This window comes from Scyliorhinus torazame, chromosome 1, assembly GCF_047496885.1.
Source record: "Scyliorhinus torazame isolate Kashiwa2021f chromosome 1, sScyTor2.1, whole genome shotgun sequence".
Taxonomy (NCBI): domain Eukaryota; kingdom Metazoa; phylum Chordata; class Chondrichthyes; order Carcharhiniformes; family Scyliorhinidae; genus Scyliorhinus; species Scyliorhinus torazame.
The window spans coordinates 417,484,223-417,505,381 of record NC_092707.1 but is presented as its reverse complement, the minus strand read 5'-3'; the positions used below and the strand labels follow the sequence as shown (position 1 = coordinate 417,505,381).

Genomic DNA, 21,159 nt, shown 5'->3' with positions numbered 1-21,159 from the left:
GCCTCCGTATATTCGTATTCAGCTGTCTCCCCTTCACAAACCCAGTTTGGTCCTCATGGACCACCCCCGGGACACAATCCTCTATCCTCATTGCCATTACCTTGGCCAGAATCTTAGCGTCTACATTTAGGAGGGAAATAGGTCTATTGGACCCGCATTGCAGCGGGTCCTTTTCCTTCTTTAGGAGAAGCGATATCGTTGCCTCAGACATAGTCGGGGGCAGCTGTCCCCTTTCCTTTGCCTCATTAAAGGTCCTCATCAGTAGCGGGGAGAGCAAGTCCACATATTTTCTGTAAAATTCAACTGGGAATCCATCTGGTCCCGGAGCCTTCCCCGCCTGCATGCTCCTAATTCCTTTCACTACTTCCTCTATTTCAACCTGTGCTCCCAGTCCCACCCTTTCCTGCTCCTCCACCTTGGGAAATTCCAGCCGGTCCAGAAAGCCCATCATTCTCTCCCTCCCATCCGGGGGTTGAGCTTCGTATAATTTTTTATAAAATGCCTTGAACACTCCATTCACTCTCTCCGCTCCCCGCTCCATCTCTCCTTCCTCATCCCTCACTCCCCCTATTTCCCTCGCTGCTCCCCTTTTCCTCAATTGGTGGGCCAGCAACCTGCTCGCCTTCTCCCCATGTTCGTACTGTACACCCTGTGCCTTCCTCCATTGTGCCTCTGCAGTACCCGTTGTCAGCAAGTCAAATTCTACGTGTAGCCTTTGCCTTTCCCTGTACAGTCCCTCCTCCGGTGCCTCCGCATATTGCCTGTCCACCCTCAGAAGTTCTTGCAGCAACCGCTCCCGTTCCCTACTCTCCTGCTTTCCTTTATGTGCCCTTATTGATATCAGCTCCCCTCTAACCACTGCCTTCAGCGCCTCCCAGACCACTCCCACCTGGACCTCCCCATTATCATTGAGTTCCAAGTACTTTTCAATGCACCCCCTCACCCTTAGACACACCCCCTCATCTGCCATTAGTCCCATGTCCATTCTCCAGGGTGGGCGCCCTTCTGTTTCCTCCCCTATCTCCAAGTCCACCCAATGTGGAGCGTGATCCGAAATGACTATAGCCGTATACTCCGTTCCCCTCACCTTCGGGATCAACGCCCTTCCCAAAACAAAAAAGTCTATTCGCGAATAGACTTTGTGGACATAGGAGAAAAACGAAAACTCCTTACTCCTAGGTCTGCTAAATCTCCACGGGTCTATTCCTCCCATCTGCTCCATAAAATCTTTAAGCACCTTGGCTGCTGCCGGCCTCCTTCCAGTCCTGGACCTCGACCTGTCCAGCCCTGGTTCCAACACCGTATTGAAATCTCCCCCATTACCAACTTTCCCACCTCTAGGTCCGGGATGCGTCCTAGCATACGCCTCATAAAATTGGCATCATCCCAGTTCGGGGCATATACGTTTACCAAAACCACCGTCTCCCCCTGTAGTTTGCCACTCACCATCATGTATCTGCCCCCGCTATCCGCCACTATAGTCTTTGCCTCAAACATTACCCGCTTCCCCACTAATATAGCCACCCCCCTGTTTTTCGCATCTAGCCCCGAATGGAACACCTGCCCCACCCATCCTTTGCGTAGCCTAACCTGGTCTATCAGTTTCAAGTGCGTTTCCTGTAACATAACCATGTCTGCCTTAAGTTTCTTAAGGTGTGCGAGTACCCATGCCCTCTTTATCGGCCCGTTCAGCCCTCTCACGTTCCACGTGATCAGCCGGGTTGGGGGGCTTTTTACCCCCCCCCCTTGTCGATTAGCCATCCCCTTTTTCCAGCTCCTCACCCGGTTCCAACGCAGCTGTGTCCCCCCCAGGCGGTGCCCCACCGCCCATCCCACCCCATACCAGCTCCCCCCTCTCCCCAGCAGCAGCAGCCCAATAATTCCCCCCTCCCACCCCCCCCCCCCCCCCCCCCCCCCCCGCTAGATCCCCCACTAGCGTAGTTACACCCCCCATGTTGCTCCCAGAAGTCAGCAAACTCTGGCCGACCTCGGCTTCCCCCCGTGACCTCGGCTCGCACAGTGCGATGCCCCCTCCTTCCTGCTTCCCTATTCCCGCCATGATTATCATAGCGCGGGAACCGAGCCCGCGCTTCCCCCTTGGCCCTGCCCCCAATGGCCAAGGCCCCATCTCCTCCACCTCCTTTCCTCCCCCCACCACCTCCTGTGGAAGAGAGAAAAGTTACCACATCGCAGGATTAATAACATAAAACTCCTCTTTTCCCCCTTTTTACCCCCCTCTTCGCCCCCCATACTCACCCCACCACTTTGTTTCAAACGTTCTTTTTTAAAAATTATTATTAAATAACCCGCTCATTCCAATTTTTCTTCCACGATAAAAGTCCACGCCTCATCCGCCGTCTCAAAGTAGTGGTGCCTCCCTTGATATGTGACCCACAGTCTTGCCGGTTGCAGCATTCCGAATTTTATCTTCTTTTTGTGAAGCACCGCCTTGGCCCGATTAAAGCTCGCCCTCCTTCTCGCCACCTCCGTACTCCAGTCTTGATATACGCGGATCACCGCGTTCTCCCACTTACTGCTCCGAGTTTTCTTTGCCCATCTCAGGACCATTTCTCTATCCTTAAAACGGAGGAATCTCACCACTATGGCTCTGGGAATTTCTCCTGCTCTCGGTCCTCGCGCCATCACTCGGTATGCTCCCTCCACCTCCAACGGACCCGCCGGGGCCTCCGCTCCCATTAACGAGTGCAGCATCGTGCTCACATATGCCCCGACGTCCGCTCCCTCCGCACCTTCAGGAAGACCAAGAATCCTTAGGTTGTTCCTCCTCGCGTTGTTCTCCAGCGCCTCCAGCCTTTCCACACATCGTTTATGGTGTGCCTCGTGCATCTCCGTCTTCACCACCAGGCCCTGTATGTCGTCCTCATTCTCGCCTGCCTTTGCCTTCACGACCCGAAGCTCCCGCTCCTGGGTCTTTTGCTCCTCCTTTAGCCCTTCGATCGCCTGTAATATCGGGGCCAACAGCTCCTTCTTCATTTCCTTTTTGAGTTCTTCCACGCAGCGTTTCAAGAACTCTTGTTGTTCAGGGCCCCATGTTAAACTGCCACCTTCCGACGCCATCTTGGTTTTTGCTTGCCTTCCTTGCCGCTGCTCGAAAGGATCCACTGCAATCCGGCCACTTTCTCCTCCTTTTTTCATCCGTATTCAGGGGGGATTCCCTTCTGGTTCGCCGCACAGTACATTTAGCCGTTAAAATTGCCGTTGGGGCTCTAATTAAGAGCCCAAAAGTCCGTTCCACCGGGAGCTGCCGAAACGTGCGACTCAGCTGGTCATCGCCGCACCCGGAAGTCCAACTCCCAAAGTCTTTGACTGCCCAATAATTACAGTCACCAGGGGTGGGATTCTCCGACCCCCTGCCGGGTCGGAGAATCGACGGGGAGCGGCGTGAATCCCGCCCCCGCCGGCCGCCGAATTCTCCGGCACCGGGTATTCGGCAGGGGTGGGAATCGCGCTGCACCGTTCGGCACCCACCGCCCCCCCCCCCCCCCCCGGGCGATTCTCCGGCCCGCGATGGGCAGAAGTCCTGCTGCTGCTATGCCAGTCTCGCCGGCGTGAATTGAACCAGGTCCCTTACCGGCGGGACCTGGCGGCGCGAGCGGGCTCCGGGGTCTTGGGGGGGGGGGCGCGGGGTGATCTGGCCCCAGGGGGTGCCCCAACGGTGGCCTGGCCCACAATCGGGGCCCACCGATCCGCAGGCGGGCCTGTGACGTGGGGGCACTCTTTCCCCTCCGCGTCGGCAGTGTAGGTCTCCGTGATGTCCGATGCGTAGGTGAACCCGCCCCTGCGCATGCGCGGAGTCCCTTCGGCCCCGGCTGGTGTGGCGCCAAAGGCCTTCCACGCCAGCCGGCGGGACGGCAACCACTCCGGCGCGGAGTGAGGGCTTGGCCCCTAAAGGTGCGGAGAAATCCACACCTTTGGGGCAGCCCGACGCCTGAGCGGTTCTCGCCACTCCATCCCGCCGGGACCCCCTTGCCCCGCCGGGTAGGGGAGAATCCCGCCCCAGGTTTGTAAATTTCAACACATTAATTATTAATAATGACAATAACTATAATTAAATATGCAGCAAGTACAACAGGCTAACAAATATATAATTCCTCATCCCCCCACTTTAATTCACCCCACTCTCTACACACACATACACAAGACAAACAAACACAGAGGGAAAAGAGGGGTGTATAAATAATGGTGACAGTTAAAGGATAAGAGTCCTTGTTGCAGATGGTTGTCTTCTAGCCCACCTTCCTTCAGTCCAGGCTTTCAGTTTGAGGTTTCTGCTTTCAGTCTCTAAGGGATTGCACTGCAGATTCATCCAGGTTCTCTGTAGGTTCAGAAATACAGCAGCTATGCAGCATTTCTGGGGAAAGAGAGAGAGAGAGAGAGAGACTGACACAGTTTCTTCTCTGAGTGTTCACAGCCTGACTGTCCTTTCCTTGGTTCTCTGGGAACCATCCCTCTCGGATAGGATCCAATCACCACCTGTCGCCGGGCAGAATACAGCCTTTTGCCAATTCTTTGGCCACCAAGCAACCAATCGAGCTGCATCCCTCCGACCTCCCTTGGGTGCAAAAACATCTGCTATTCAAAGGTTAACACAACGCACTAGATTGCAAGCACTTCATCTGCGCGACTTAAAGGTACATGTCTATTAAACATCCATGGATCGAAAATGATAGTGGCAAAATAAATGAAAAGGAAAATAAGGGAATCAACAGGAGTGGCCCTTACAATATGAACAGGGGTAGGCCATTCAGCCCCTCGAGCCTATCCCGCCATTCAATGAGATCATGGCTGATCCGTGCTAACTCCATATACCTACCTTTGGCCCATATCCCTTAATAACTTTGCTGAACAGAAATCTATCCCGGATTTAAATTTCACAACTGAGCTAGCTTCAGCTGCTGTGTGTGGGAGAGAGTTCCAAATCTCGACCACACTTTGAGTGAAGAAATGCTTCCTGACATCTCTCCTGAACGGTCTGGCCCGAATGTCGAGACCATGCTCCCTAATTTTAGAATCTCCAAACGGTGGGAATAGTTTATCTGTCTTTCCCTGCTTTCTCCTGCTATCGGAATCACTGCTGTAGGGAACACACAAATCCCACACAAACGGCAATGATAGAAATGGGCATATCATCTGGTTTAGGGATCTTGAAATAATGGTGTGGGGTATTTCATCTCGAGCTGCAAGGATGGACTTGGCTGAACCCCTCAGTTCAGTGATGGCTCCTCCGAAAGAGCAGCTTCAATACTGTACAGATTGTCTCGATATCTGTGGAACTCTCTGCACTGGAACCGAATCCATGACCTCCTAACTCGGAGGTGTGATCACTTCCACTAAGTCACACCTGACACTCTTCATCATGTCCATTGCAATCTGTTTTGAAACTCATATATTAAACAACAAGTCATCATATAACTTTATTTAATGAATCGTTAAAGTTTGAATGATGGAAAATCTATTTCTTCGCATTGAACTCCATCTGTTTGCTATGCACAGGTCGATTGGCTGACCCAGTCCTTATTCAGTATCCAAACATCAGCAAGGTGCCAGAGGGTGAGACTGTGGAGTTACAATGTGCCATGTACAATGCCGATGTGAATGACACTGATGTCCACTGGTATCACCAGAGACCCGGGTACGAGAGGCAGTGGATGATGAGCTGGTTTGTAAATGGCACCATCAGCAAGTCCCGGGATTTCCAGGACCGTTTTCAGCATTCCCAGGATTTCAGCAGTAACAGTTACATTCTGACCATTGTGAATGTGACCCTCAATGATACAGCTGTCTATAGCTGCAGTGTGTGGAGCTACATCCATGGAGCAGGGAGCCAGCTCAATGTCACAGGTAAGTCAATACTGACTCACACTGACAGAGTGACAGTAACAATAAGCGGATTGGGAACCTGTTTTATCTCCCACAGCAAAGTAGACATAAGAACATAAGAACATAAGAACTAGGAGCAGGAGTAGGCCATCTGGCCCCTCGAGCCTGCTCCACCATTCAATGAGATCATGGATGATCTTTTGTGGACTCAGCTCCACTTTCCGGCCCGAACACCATTACCCTTAATCCCTTTATTCTTCAAAAAAGATCTATCTTTATCTTAAAAACATTTAATGAAGGAGCCTCAACTGCTTCACTGGGCAAGGAATTCCATAGATTCACAACCCTTTGGGTGAAGAAGTTCCTCCTAAACTCAGTCCTAAACCTACTTCCCCTTATTTTGAGGCTATGCCCCCTAGTTCTGCTTTCACCCGCCAGTGGAAACAACCTGCCCGCATCTATCCTATCTATTCCCTTCATAATTTTACATGTTTCTGTCAGATCCCCCGCATCCTTCTAAATTCCAACGAGTACAGTCGCAGTCTATTCAACCTCTCCTCATAATCCAACCCATTCAGCTCTGGGATTAACCTTGTGAATCTCCTCTGCACACCCTCCAGCGCCAGTACGTCCTTTCTCAGGTAAGGAGACTGTCATGTGAGAGTACATATAAGAAATGGGTGTTTAAGAAATGTACCTTTAAGAAATGGGTGTTTATCAAGGATGTCAGAGTGTGGGTGGAGCTGGGCTGTCTGTCAGCTTTTTACTTTCATTTTAGGCTGTTTGCTGCAGGGTGTGTTTTAGTTTCATTTTCCGTGTTGGAGCTGAAGCCAGACAAAGCAGGTGTACTGTTGATCTCTCTGCCATGAAAAGACTATCTCTTGATCATTTGGTGCATTCAGAATTATAAATATTTTCAGTAGTGAATGTAAACCTGATGTGCTTCTGTTAAAAGTGGTTTCTTTTGGTGGCACAGTGGTTAGCATTGCTGCCTCATGGCGCGAGGTCCCAGGTTCGATCCCGACTCTGGGTCACTGTCCGTGTGGAGTTTGCACATTCATTCCTGTGTTTGCGTGGGTTTCGTTCCCACAGCCCAAAAGATGTACAGGGTAGGTGGACTGGTCACACTAAATTGCCCCTTAATTGGAAAAAATAAATTGGGTACTTTAAATTTATAAACAAAAATTATAGGCCCTGTCTACACAACGATAGACCCTGTCTACACAACGATAGGCCCTGTCTACACAACAATAGGCCCTGTCTACTCAATGAAAGGCCCTGTCCACACAATGATAGGCCCTGTCTACACAATGATAGGCCCTGTCTACACAATGATAGGCCCTGTCTACACAACGATAGGCCCTGTCTACAAAATGATAGGCCCTGACTGCTCAATGATAGGCCCTATCGACACAATGATAGGCCCTGTCTACACAATGATAGGCCCTGTCTACACAACGATAGGCCCTGTCTACAAAATGATAGGCCCTGACTGCTCAATGATAGGCCCTATCTACACAATGATAGGCCCTGTCTACACAATGATAGGGTCTGTCCCCTCAATTATAGGCCCTGTCTACTCAATGATAGGCCCTGTCTACTCAATGATAGGCCCTGTCTACTCAATGATAGGCCCTGTCTACACAATGATAGGTCGTGACTACTGAATGATAGGCCCTGTCTACACAATGATAGACCCTGTCTACTCAATGATAGGCCCTGCCTACTCAATGATAGGCCCTGTCTACTCAATGATAGGCCCTGTCTACTCAATGATAGGCCCTGTCTACTCAATGATAGGCCCTGTCTACTCAATGATAGACCCTGTCTACACAATGATATGCCCTGTCTACTCAATGATAGGCCCTGTCTACACAATGATAGGCCCTGACTGCTCAATGATAGGCCCTATCTACACAATGATAGGCCCTGTCTACACAATGATAGGCCCTGTCTACACAACGATAGGCCCTGTCTACAAAATGATAGGCCCTGACTGCTCAATCATAGGCCCTATCTACACAATGATATGCCCTGTCTACACAATGATAGGGTCTGTCCCCTCAATTATAGGCCCTGTCTACTCAATGATAGGCCCTGTCTACACAATGATAGGCCCTGTCTACACAACAATAGGCCCTGTCTACTCAACGATAGGCCCTGTCTACACAACAATAGGCCCTGTCTACTCAATGAAAGGCCCTGTCCACACAATGATAGGCCCTGTCTACACAATGATAGGCCCTGTCTACACAATGATAGGCCCTGTCTACACAACGATAGGCCCTGTCTACAAAATGATAGGCCCTGACTGCTCAATGATAGGCCCTATCGACACAATGATAGGCCCTGTCTACACAATGATAGGCCCTGTCTACACAACGATAGGCCCTGTCTACAAAATGATAGGCCCTGACTGCTCAATGATAGGCCCTATCTACACAATGATAGGCCCTGTCTACACAATGATAGGGTCTGTCCCCTCAATTATAGGCCCTGTCTACTCAATGATAGGCCCTGTCTACTCAATGATAGGCCCTGTCTACTCAATGATAGGCCCTGTCTACACAATGATAGGTCGTGTCTACACAATGATAGACCCTGTCTACTCAATGATAGGCCCTGCCTACTCAATGATAGGCCCTGTCTACTCAATGATAGGCCCTGTCTACTCAATGATAGGCCCTGTCTACTCAATGATAGGCCCTGTCTACTCAATGATAGACCCTGTCTACACAATGATATGCCCTGTCTACTCAATGATAGGCCCTGTCTACACAATGATAGGCCCTGACTGCTCAATGATAGGCCCTATCTACACAATGATAGGCCCTGTCTACACAATGATAGGCCCTGTCTACACAACGATAGGCCCTGTCTACAAAATGATAGGCCCTGACTGCTCAATCATAGGCCCTATCTACACAATGATATGCCCTGTCTACACAATGATAGGGTCTGTCCCCTCAATTATAGGCCCTGTCTACTCAATGATAGGCCCTGTCTACACAATGATAGGCCCTGTCTACACAATGATAGGCCCTGTCTACACAACGATAGGCCCTGTCTACAAAATGATAGGCCCTGACTGCTCAATGATAGGCCCTATCGACACAATGATAGGCCCTGTCTACACAATGATAGGCCCTGTCTACACAACGATAGGCCCTGTCTACAAAATGATAGGCCCTGACTGCTCAATGATAGGCCCTATCTACACAATGATAGGCCCTGTCTACACAATGATAGGGTCTGTCCCCTCAATTATAGGCCCTGTCTACTCAATGATAGGCCCTGTCTACTCAATGATAGGCCCTGTCTACTCAATGATAGGCCCTGTCTACACAATGATAGGTCGTGTCTACTGAATGATAGGCCCTGTCTACACAATGATAGACCCTGTCTACTCAATGATAGGCCCTGTCTACTCAATGATAGGCCCTGTCTACTCAATGATAGGCCCTGTCTACTCAATGATAGGCCCTGTCTACTCAATGATAGGCCCTGTCTACTCAATGATAGGCCCTGTCTACTCAATGATAGGCCCTGTCTACACAAAGAAAAATGAAAATCTTTGTTATTACTGGACGAGTTTGATTCTTCAACAAGATTTAAAGGACCTCACCATCAACCCAGGATTGAGTAACACGTGATATCGACCACGCAGGTAACACAACAGAGGGATTCAATCTCCAGGGAGAAGACAGTGTTTGTCGGGAAAGAATTTAAACAAATCCCAGAAGAATATTTTCAGATATAATCCGGACCAAAGCAGACAGGGCCGAGATGGTAAGCGGCGAGTACAGGACTGATTCCTATAAAGGTGATGTTAAGAAATTGGAATGCATTACCAGGTGAAGCCAGAATACTGTTTAAAATGTAAACATCACTGGATACTGGGTTAATGGCAGCACTGAGTTCATACACACCCTGTGTGCATTGGTCCTGACTATATCTGAAACTACTGTTCTGGGATTTCTTTAACTTCCTCCCTGACAAGTACTGACCTTGCCCTGGAAACTGCATTCTCTTTATTGCAGTGTGTGTTTTGTGGGGTTAACTTCATCCTGAGGGACTGTTGGTCAGTACAGTGCAATGTGAAAGAGTCGGTAAGTTCTGATGCAGGGTTGTCAGTTTGAAACGTTTTGCCAGTGTATGAATTCGGAGCAGCAGGAGGTGCCTGGAACCCTCGAGCCTGTTCCAGCATTCAACACGGTCATGGTGATCTGATTGTCACTGTCTCGCTGTCTACAGAGTCCCCTGGGCCACTCGAGCCTGTTCCAGCATTCAACACGGTCATGGTGATCTGATTGTCACTGTCTCGCTGTCTACAGAGGCCCCTGGGCCCCTCGAGCCTGTTCCACCATTCAACACGGGCATGGTGATCTGATTGTCACTGTCTCTCTGTCTACAGAGGCTGCTGGGTCTCCTGGGCATTCATTCCCAGCATTTTCTGAAATCCTCATTGTCAAAATCTGCAGTAATTTGCTTGGGGTTAATTTGAACAAGTTAATGCGGATAATACACAATATCCACACATCAATACACAGAAGACTTTATAACCTGCTCTCAGCTTCGATTTTGTATTTTCTTATTTGTTCTGATCTTCAGTTATTTTCTGTTCACTGGTCATGTGACAGGGACGGTTCTTATCCAATCCCCTCATGTTGTGAAAGTGCCTGAGGGTGGAACAGTGACGTTTCTGTGTGACTTACAGAGCGAGCATGTAGATTACACTGTGGATAAATACACTTTACATTGGTACCGCTCACAAAGTAAGTGTAGCGCACAATGGCTTCCGAGAGACGAGAAGTGATGAAGTCGATCCAGGCTTTATTAAGCGATGCTTGTCCCCAGCAGCTCAGCAACAGAATGAAGCTGCGGGGAGAAGCTCGGGTTCTTATACTCCGCCTTCAGGGCGGAGCCAGGAGTCGGCAGCCAACCAGGACCCGGGATCTGTCAGCCAATAGCATCATGGCTACACAGTCCCACATGACCCCTAATACATACCACCACATTCACCCCTTGTTAAAAAGGAACCCGGCGGGGTGGTGGTTCGCATAGTGGTAGGGGTTTACAAGGCTGGCCCTGGAAGGAAAATTTCGGACAGTGTTACTACAGTTTTAGCCCTACAGTGGGCTATGTACAAGTTTGTGAAAACTATTTACAAAATTCGCAAAAAATTTTTTTTTGTTACAACAACATTCTTGGTGTCACGCGTATTCCACGAGTCGAGCGGGTGGTCTGGTCTTCCTCGTCGATCGCCTCAGGGGTCGGCCGTCGGGGTGCGCCATGTAGGCGTACTGCGGGTTCGCGTGGAGAAGGTGAACCCTCTCAACCAACGGGTCTGATTTGTGCGCCCGCACATGTTTCCGGAGCAAGATGGGTCCTCGGGCCGCCAGCCAGATCGGCAGCGACGTTCTGGAGGAGGACTTCCTGGGGAAGACAAGGAGGCACTCATGAGGCGTTTGGTTAGTGGTGGTACACAGCAGCGACCGGATGGAGTGGAGAGCGTCCGGGAGGACCTCCTGCCACCGGGAAACTGGGAGATCCCTGGACCGTAGGGCCAGTAGGATGGTCTTCCAGACCGTGCCGTTCTCCCTCTCTACTTGCCCGTTCCTCCGGGGGTTGTAGCTGGTCGTCCTGCTCGAGGGTATGCCCTTGCTGAGCAGGAACTGGCGCAGCTCGTCACTCATGAAGGAGGACGCCCTGTCGCTATGGATATACGCGGGGCAACCGAACAGTGTGAATATGGTGCCAAGGGCTTTAATGACTGTGGCCGCTGTCATGTCAGGGCAGGGGATGGCGAAGGGGAAACGAGAGTACTCGTCCACCACGTTCAGGAAGTATGCGTTGCGGTCGGTGGAGGGGAGGGGCCCTTTGAAATCCAAACTGAGGCGTTCAAAGGGGCGGGAAGCCTTGATCAGGTGTGCTCTATCCGACCTGAAAAAGTGCGGTTTGCACTCTGCGCAGATGTGGCAGTTCCTGGTGACTGTACGGACCTCCTCCACAGAGTAGGGGAGGTTGCGGGACTTTATGAAATGGTAGAATCGAGTGACCCCCGGGTGGCAGAGGTCCTCGTGGAGCGGTCTATTTGTGCGTTGGCACATGTGCCGCGGGATAGGGCATCGGACGGCTCGTTCAGCTTTCCGGGACGATACAAGATCTCATAGTTGAAGGTGGAGAGCTCGATCCTCCACCTTAAGATCTTGTCATTTTAAATTTTGCCCCGCTGTGCAGTATCGAACATGAAGGCTACCGACCGTTGGTCAGTGAGGAGAGTGAATCTCCTGCCGGCCAGGTAATGCCTCCAATGTCGCACAGCTTCCACTATGGCTTGGGCTTCCTTTTCCACTGAGGAGTGGCGGATTTCTGAGGCGTGGAGGGTCCGGGAGAAAAAGGCCACGGGTCTGCCCGCTTGGTTAAGGGTGGCCGCCAGAGCTACATCGGATGCGTCGCTCTCGACCTGGAAGGGGAGGGACTCGTCGATGGCGCGCATCGTGGCCTTTGCGATATCCGCTTTGATGCGGCTGAAGGCCTGGCGAGCCTCTGTCGACAGGGGGAAGGTAGTGGACTGTATTAGCGGGCGGGCCTTGTCTGCATACTGGGGGACCCACTGGACGTAATATGAAAAGAAACCCAGGCAACGTTTCAAGGCTTTGGAGCAGTGGGGGTGGGGGAATTCCATAAGGGGGCGCATGCGTTCTGGGTCGGGGCCTATTATCCCATTGTGCACTACGTATCCCAGGATGGCCAACCGGTTTGTGCTAAAAACGCACTTTTCCTCGTTATATGTGAGGTTCAGGGCGTTAGCGGTCTGGAGGAACTTTTGGAGGTTGGCGTCGTGGTCCTGCTGATCGTGGCCGCAGATGGTTACGTTGTCGAGATACGGGAACGTGGCCTGCAACCCATGCTGGTCAACCATTCGGTCCATCTCCCGTTGGAAGACCGAGACCCCGTTTGTGACACCAAATGGGACCCTTAGGAAGTGGTATAGACGCCCGTCTGCCTCGAAGGCGGTGTACTTGCGGTCACCTGGGCAGATGGGTAGCTGGTGGTAGGCGGACTTGAGGTCCACGGTGGAGAAGACCTTATACTGGGCAATCCGATTGACCATGTCGGATATGCGGGGGAGAGGGTACACATCTAGCTGCGTGTACCTGTTGATGGTCTGACTATCGTCTACGACCATCCTTTGCTTTTCCCCGGTCTTTACTACTACCACCTGGGCTCTCCAGGGACTATTTCTGGCCTGGATTATGCCTTCCTTCAGCAACCGCTGGACTTCAGACCGAATAAATATCCGGTCCTGGGCGCTGTACCGTCTGCTCCTAGTTGCGACGGGTTTGCAATCCAGGGTGAGGTTTGCAAACAAGGATGGCGGTTCAACCTTGAGAGTTGCGAGGCCGCAGATAGTGAGTGGGGGTATTGGGCCGCCGAATTGGAATGTTAGGCTCTGCAGGTTACACTGGAAGTCTAATCCCAGTAATGTGGGCACGCAGAGTTGGGGAAGGACGTAGAGCCTGTAGTTCTTAAACTTCCTCCTTTGCACCGTTAGGTTCGCGATGCAGAACCCTTTGATCTCTACGGAGTGGGATCCTGCAGCTAGGGAAATCTTTTGCGTGCTTGGATGGATGGTCAGAAAACAGCGTCTAGCCGTGTCTGGGTGAATAAAACTTTCAGTGCTCCCGGAGTCGATCAGGCATGGCGTCTCGTATCCGTTGACCAGAACCATTGTTGTCGTCGTCTGGAACGTCCGGGGCCGCGATTGAGCCAGTGTCACCGAAGCCAGTCGTGGTAGTAGTGTCGCGGCGTCTTCTTCGGAGCCCGTGGAGCCGTCGATGCTGGGGTCCTTTGTTGTCAACCAAGATGGTGGCGTCCATGAATCGCACGCGGCCGGGGGTGGACAAAATGGCCACCCCCATGGATCGCACGTGGTCGGGGGTGGACAAAATGGCCGCCCCCATAAATCGCACGTGGCTGGGGGTTCACAAGATGGCGGCGCCCATCCTCCCCTCGTGGTGCCCGGGACACAAAATGGCGGCACCCGCGGGTCGCACATGGGGCGCTGGGGGGGTTGGGGAGCGTTTGGGATGTGCTGGGCTCGTTCTTCTCCGGGGATTGCGCGACCCCCCGGGACCGGCACATTGCCGCGTAATGGCCCTTCTTGCCGCAGCTTTTACAAATAGCTGCGCGGGCTGGGCAGCGCTTCCGGGGGTGTTTCGCTTGTCTGCAGAAATAGCAGCGGGCCCCCCCGGGATGGTCTGGCACTTTAACCGCGCAAGCTTGCGAGGGGGGGAGAGTTTGTCGTGACGGGGGTCCACGGAGCCCAAGGGGCTGCCGCGTGGCCGGGGCCGTAGGCGCGGGCGTTTAGCGAGGCCACATCTAGGGAAGCTGCAAGGGCCCGTGCCTCTGAGAGTCCTAGCGACTCTCTTTCTAAAAGTCTTTGGCGGATTTGGGGAGAGTTCATACCTGCCACAAATGCATCGCGAATTAGCAGATCTGTGTGTTCAATCGCATTCACCGGTGGGCAGCTGCAGCCCCGTCCCAAAATTAGCAGCGCGGCGGAGAATTCCTCTAGCGATTCTCCGGGACTTTGCCGTCTCGTCGCGAGTTGGTGGCGCGCGTAGACCTGGTTAACGGGCCGAACGTAGATGCCCTCAGCAATGCGAGCGCCGTTGGGAAATCCTCTGCGTCTTCCATGAGAGGGCCTGCATTTTCTGGTCTTCTGTGATCCGGCCGGGGGCCGTTCGGAGGTAGCCTTCAAAGCGTGCTTGCCAGTGTTTAAATACTGCTGCCGAGTTCGCTGCGTGGGGGCTGATCCGCAGGCATTCCGGGGAGATCCGGAGCTCCGTAGTCTTTTAAGCTCGCTTAATAAATTGTAGTGCACAATGACTTACGAGAGACGAGAAGTGATGAAGTCGATCTAGGCTTTATTAAGCGATGCTTGTCCCCAGCAGCTCAGCAACAGAATGAAGCTGCGGGGAGAAGCTCGGGTTCTTATACTCCACCTTCAGGGCGGAGCCAGGAGTCGGCAGCCAACCAGGACCCGGGATCTGTCAGCCAATAGCATCACGGCTTCACAGTCCCACATGACCCCTAATACATACCACCACAGTAAGGAATTGATATTGAGTCATTATGTAAGTCGCTGTGTTTACCGGGCGACAGGTCTGTCTGATCGGTTTCAGCCTTCCAGAGATGTTCCCGGTAACAGCTACATTCTGACAGTCAGAGATGTGAAGCTCGGTGACTCCGCTGTCTATATCTGTGGGATTTGGGGGAAACTCTTTGGAAATGGAACCCGGCTGAATGTAACCAGTGAGTAATGTCTATCTTATATTGCTTTTATTCCATATTGACCATATATTAGAGGAATATGATGGAACCTTGGCAGCCTCGGAGGCTGTGACCCAGAGGGAGGAACGATCTGGGAAGAAGCCTGAAGTCTGTGAAGTAAAAATGTACAATTTAAACACACACACAGACGTAAAGCGACAGCGTGAGTGTAAAGGAGCGACATCAAAATTTCACCCCTGAAATCTCTCAGAGCTCCAGGGGGTGTTGTCCGGGATTTTCCCGTTCAGATTCCCGGTGGGGATTCGGGGTGGATTTTGACAGAACTGAAAGTGTGAATTTCTGTCCTCTCTCTCTCTCTGCCTTTCCCCAGCTGATTGGAATTAAACTTTACCGTGCGGGCAGTGTGGGCACTCTGCTGGTCTATGGGCAGGGAAGCTGCTGATGTGGAACCGATAGGTGGGCTACAGAACCTCTGGTCAAACAGGGAAGCTCTTCCACAATGTCCTCCCTGGATGGTTACATCCTGGCCAGCCTCTCTGCCGCTGCCATTGCAAACCCTCTTGTTGACCAGCATGAGCTCCTCCCTTGTCACATCCCCGCCTCCTGCTCCTGAGGTTACGGGAATATTGGGTGTCTGAGATCCAGAGGTGTTCCAGTGGCCGAACTGTGTGAAGAGGGCAGGCAGTGAGGAGAGAAAATGTGTGTCCATGGATTTCACCCACACAACTGATGGACATTGAGCTCCTCAACTCAGGGAAAGAATCCAGAGTTAGAACAGCAAGGAGCATTGGCATTCCGGGTCTGGAAGAGGGTGGAGAGCTAGGGTGGGATATGACTAGATGGAGATTTGAAGATGAAAACATGCTATCTATCAGGTGAATCGCGAGACAAATGCGTTTGTTATGATATACGGAATGCTTGCCTTCATTGGACGGGGCATCGAGTATAAAAATTGGCAAGTCATGCTGCAGTTGTATAGAACCTTGGTAAGGCCGCACTTGGAATATTGCGCACACTTCTAGTCGCCACACTACCAGAAGGATATGGAGGCTTTGGCGAGGGTGCAGCAGAGGTTTACCAGGATGTTGCCTGGTCTGAAGGGTGTTAACTATGCGGAGTGGCATCATGGATAGAATGGATGGGCAGGCACTCTTTTCCAGGGCAGGGGGGGTTCAGTCACCAGGGGGCATAGGTTAAAGGTCCATGGGGCAAAGTTTAGAGGAGATGTGCAAGGCAGTTTTTTTACACAGGGGGCGGTGAGTGCCTGGAACGCGTTGCCAGGGGAAGTTGTGGAAGCAAATACATTAACGGCGTTCAAAAGGCATCTTGCAAGATACATGGATAGGATGAGTATAGAGGGATACGGCACAAGGGAGTGCGGAGGGTTTTGGCCAAGGGTGGAATCATAACCAGTACAGGCTTGGAGCGCTGAAGGGCCTGTTCCTGTGCAGTTCTTTGTTCTTGTTCTTTGACTCCGATGATGAATGAGCAGGCACTGAGCTCGATGCGGTGAGCTGGGAGTTAATCTGCTATGATGAATGTAGAAATTATTATATTCATACATGTGGCAATAATGTTATCAAGAAAAAACCCTAGTTCAAAATACTCAATGATAGGCCCTGTCTACATAATGATAGGCCCTGTCTACACAATGATAGGCCCTGTCTCCTCAATGATAGGCCCTGTCTACACAATGATAGGCCCTGTCTACTCAATGATAGGCCCTGTCTACACAATCTTAGGCACTGTCTACTCAATGATAAGCTCTGTCTACATAATAATAGGCCCTGTCTACTCAATGATAGGCCCTGTCTACTCAATGATAGGCCCTGTCTACTCAATGAAAGGCCCTGTCTACTCAATGATAGGCTCTGTCTACATAATAATAGGCCCTGTCTACTCAATGATAAGCTCTGTCTACATAATAATAGGCCCTGTCTACTCAATGATAGGCCCTGTCTACTCAATGATAGGCCCTGTCTACTCAATGATAGGCCCTGTCTACTCAATGATAGGCACTGTCTACACAATGATAGGCCCTGTCTACTCAATGATAGGCCCTGTCTACACAATGATAGGCCCTGTCTACTCAATGATAGGCCCTGTCTACTCAATGATAGGCCCTGTCTACTCAATGATAAGCTCTGTCTACATAATAATAGGCCCTGTCTACTCAATGAGAGGCCCTGTCTACACAATGATGGGCCCTGTCTCCATAACGAAAGGCCCTGTCCACACAATGATAGGCCCTGTCTACTCAATGATAGGCCCTGTCTACACAATGATAAGCCCTGTCTACATAATGAAAGGCCCTGTCTACACAATGATAGGCCCTGTCTTCACAATGATAGGCCCTGTCTACTCAATGATAGGCCCTGTCTACACAATGATAGGCCTTGTCTACACAATGATAGGCCCTGTCTACTCAATGATAGATGCTGCCAGGTTCGATCCCGGCTCTGGGTCACTGTCCATGTGGAGTTTGCACATTCTCTCCGTGTTTGCGTGGATTTCCCCCACACAGCCGAAAGGATGTGCAGGATAGGTGGATTGGCTACGCTAAATTGCCCCTTTAACAGAAAAAATAAATTGGGTACATTAAATTTATAAACAAAAATGATAGGCCATGTCTACACAACGATAGGCCCTGTTTACTCAATGTTAGGCCCTGTCTACAAAATGATAGGCCCTGTCTACTCAATGATAGGCCCTGTCTACTCAATGATAGGCACTGTCTACACAATGATAGGCCCTGTCTACTCAATGATAGGCCCTGTCTACACAATGATAGGCCCTGTCTACTCAATGATAGGCCCTGTCTACTCAATGATAGGCCCTGTCTACTCAATGATAGGCCCTGTCTACTCAATGATAGGCACTGTCTACACAATGATAGGCCCTGTCTACTCAATGATAGGCCCTGTCTACACAATGATAGGCCCTGTCTACTCAATGATAGGCCCTGTCTACTCAATGATAGGCCCTGTCTACTCAATGATAAGCTCTGTCTACATAATAATAGGCCCTGTCTACTCAATGAGAGGCCCTGTCTACACAATGATGGGCCCTGTCTCCATAACGAAAGGCCCTGTCCACACAATGATAGGCCCTGTCTACTCAATGATAGGCCCTGTCTACACAATGATAAGCCCTGTCTACATAATGAAAGGCCCTGTCTACACAATGATAGGCCCTGTCTTCACAATGATAGGCCCTGTCTACTCAATGATAGGCCCTGTCTACACAATGATAGGCCCTATCTACACAATGATAGGCCCTGTCTACTCAATGATAGATGCTGCCAGGTTCGATCCCGGCTCTGGGTCACTGTCCATGTGGAGTTTGAACATTCTCTCCGTGTTTGCGTGGATTTCCCCCACACAACCGAAAGGATGTGCAGGATAGGTGGATTGGCTACGCTAAATTGCCCCTTTAACAGAAAAAATAAATTGGGTACATTAAATTTATAAACAAAAATGATAGGCCATGTCTACACAACGAAAGGCCCTATGTACTCAATGTTAGGCCCTGTCTACAAAATGATATGCCCTGTCTACTCAATGAAAGGCCCTGTCAACTCAACAATAGACACTGTCTACAAAATGATAGTCCCAGTCTACACAATGATAGGCCCTGTCTAGTGAATGATAGGCCCTGTCTACACAATGATAGGCCCTTTCTACTCAATAATAGGCCTTGACTACACAATGATAGTCCCTGTCTACACAATGATAGTCCTTGTCTACTCAATGATTGGCCCTCTCTAGACAATGATAGGCCCTCTCTACACACTGATAGGCCCTGTCTACACAATGATAGGCCCTGTCAACTCAATAATAGACCCTGTCTACACAATGATAGGCCCTGTCTACACATTTATAGACCCTGTCTACTCAATGATAGGCCCTGCTACACAATGATAGACCCTGTCTACACAATGATAGGCCCAGTCTACACAATGATAGGCCTTGTCTACTAAATGATTGGCCCTCTCTCGACAATGATAGGCCCTGTCTACACATTGATAGACCCTGTCTACTCAATGATAGGCTCTGTTCACTCAATGATAGGCCCGGTCTACACAATGATAGGCCCTGTCTACTCAATGATAAGCCCTGCTACACAATGATAGACCCTGTCTACACAATGATAGGCCCTGTCTACACAATGATATGCTCTTTCTACACAATAACAGATCCTGTCTTCTCAATGATAAACCCTGTCTACTCAATGATGGGCCTGTCTACACAATGAAAGGCCCTGTCTACACAATAATAGACCCTGTCTACTAAATGGTAGGCCCTGTCTACTCAATGACAGGCCCTTTCTACTCAATAATAGGCCCTGTCTACTCAATGATAGGCCCTGTCTACACAATGATAGGCCCTGTCTACACAATAATAGACCCTGTCTACTCAATGGTAGGCCCTGTCTACACAATGATAGGCCCTTTCTACTCAATAATAGACCCTGTCTACACAATGATAGTCCCAGTCTACACAATAATAGGCCCCGTCTACACAATGATAGGCCTTGTCTACTCAATGATTGGCCCTCTCTAGACAATGATAGGCTCTGTCTACTCAATGATAGGCCCTGTCTACACAATGATAGGCCATGTCTACTCAATGATAGGCCCTGTCTACACAATGATAGGCCTTTTCTACACATTGATTGACCCTGTCTACTCAATGATAGGCTCTGTTCACTCAATGATAGGCCCTGTCTAAACAATGATAGGCCCTGTCTACACAATGATAGGCCCTGTCTACTCAATGATAGGCCCTGTCTACACAATGATAAACCCTGTCTACTCAATGATAGGCCCTGCTACGCAATTATAGACCCTGTCTACACAATGATAGGCCCTGTCTACACAATGATAAGCCCTTTCTACACAATAATAGATCCTGTCTTCTCAATGATAAACCCTGTCTACTCAATGAGAGGCCCTGTCTACACAATGATGGGCCCTGTCTCCATAACGAAAGGCCCTGTCCACACAATGATAGGCCCTGTCTACTCAATGATAGGCCCTGTCTACACAATGATAAGCCCTGTCTACATAATGAAAGGCCCTGTCTACACAATGATAGGCCCTGTCTTCACAATGATAGGCCCTGTCTACTCAATGATAGGCCCTGTCTACACAATGATAGGCCCTGTCTACACAATGATAGGCCCTGTCTACTCAATGATAGATGCTGCCAGGTTCGATCCCGGCTCTGGGTCACTGTCCATGTGGAGTTTGCACATTCTCTCCGTGTTTGCGTGGATTTCCCCCACACAGCCGAAAGGATGTGCAGGATAGGTGGATTGGCTACGCTAAATTGCCCCTTTAACAGAAAAAATAAATTGGGTACATTAAATTTATAAACAAAAATGATAGGCCATGTCTACACAACGATAGGCCCTGTTTACTCAATGTTAGGCCCTGTCTACAAAATGATAGGCCCTGTCTACTCAATGATAGGCCCTGTCTACTCAATGATAGGCACTGTCTACACAATGATAGGCCCTGTCTACTCAATGATAGGCCCTGTCTACACAATGATAGGCCCTGTCTACTCAATGATAGGCCCTGTCTACTCAATGATAGGCCCTGTCTACTCAATGATAGGCCCTGTCTACTCAATGATAGGCACTGTCTACACAATGATAGGCCCTGTCTACTCAATGATAGGCCCTGTCTACACAATGATAGGCCCTGTCTACTCAATGATAGGCCCTGTCTACTCAATGATAGGCCCTGTCTACTCAATGATAAGCTCTGTCTACATAATAATAGGCCCTGTCTACTCAATGAGAGGCCCTGTCTACACAATGATGGGCCCTGTCTCCATAACGAAAGGCCCTGTCCACACAATGATAGGCCCTGTCTACTCAATGATAGGCCCTGTCTACACAATGATAAGCCCTGTCTACATAATGAAAGGCCCTGTCTACACAATGATAGGCCCTGTCTTCACAATGATAGGCCCTGTCTACTCAATGATAGGCCCTGTCTACACAATGATA

The 21,159-nt window shown here is 50.3% G+C and overlaps 2 protein-coding genes across 2 annotated transcripts in view; one reads left to right on the top strand and one right to left on the bottom strand.

The window, feature by feature from the left end:
• LOC140424943 (E3 ubiquitin/ISG15 ligase TRIM25-like) overlaps positions 1-21,159 on the bottom strand; it is an 872,674-nt gene that overhangs the window by 510,667 nt on the left and 340,848 nt on the right. The gene's annotated exons all lie outside the window — the stretch shown is intronic.
• Positions 1-21,159, top strand: part of LOC140429275 (uncharacterized) — a 151,498-nt gene that overhangs the window by 3,618 nt on the left and 126,721 nt on the right. The window contains exon 2 of the mRNA XM_072516070.1: positions 5,515-5,862. Within this exon, the coding sequence (XP_072372171.1) occupies positions 5,515-5,862 (348 nt within the window). The remainder of the gene's footprint in view (positions 1-5,514; positions 5,863-21,159) is intronic.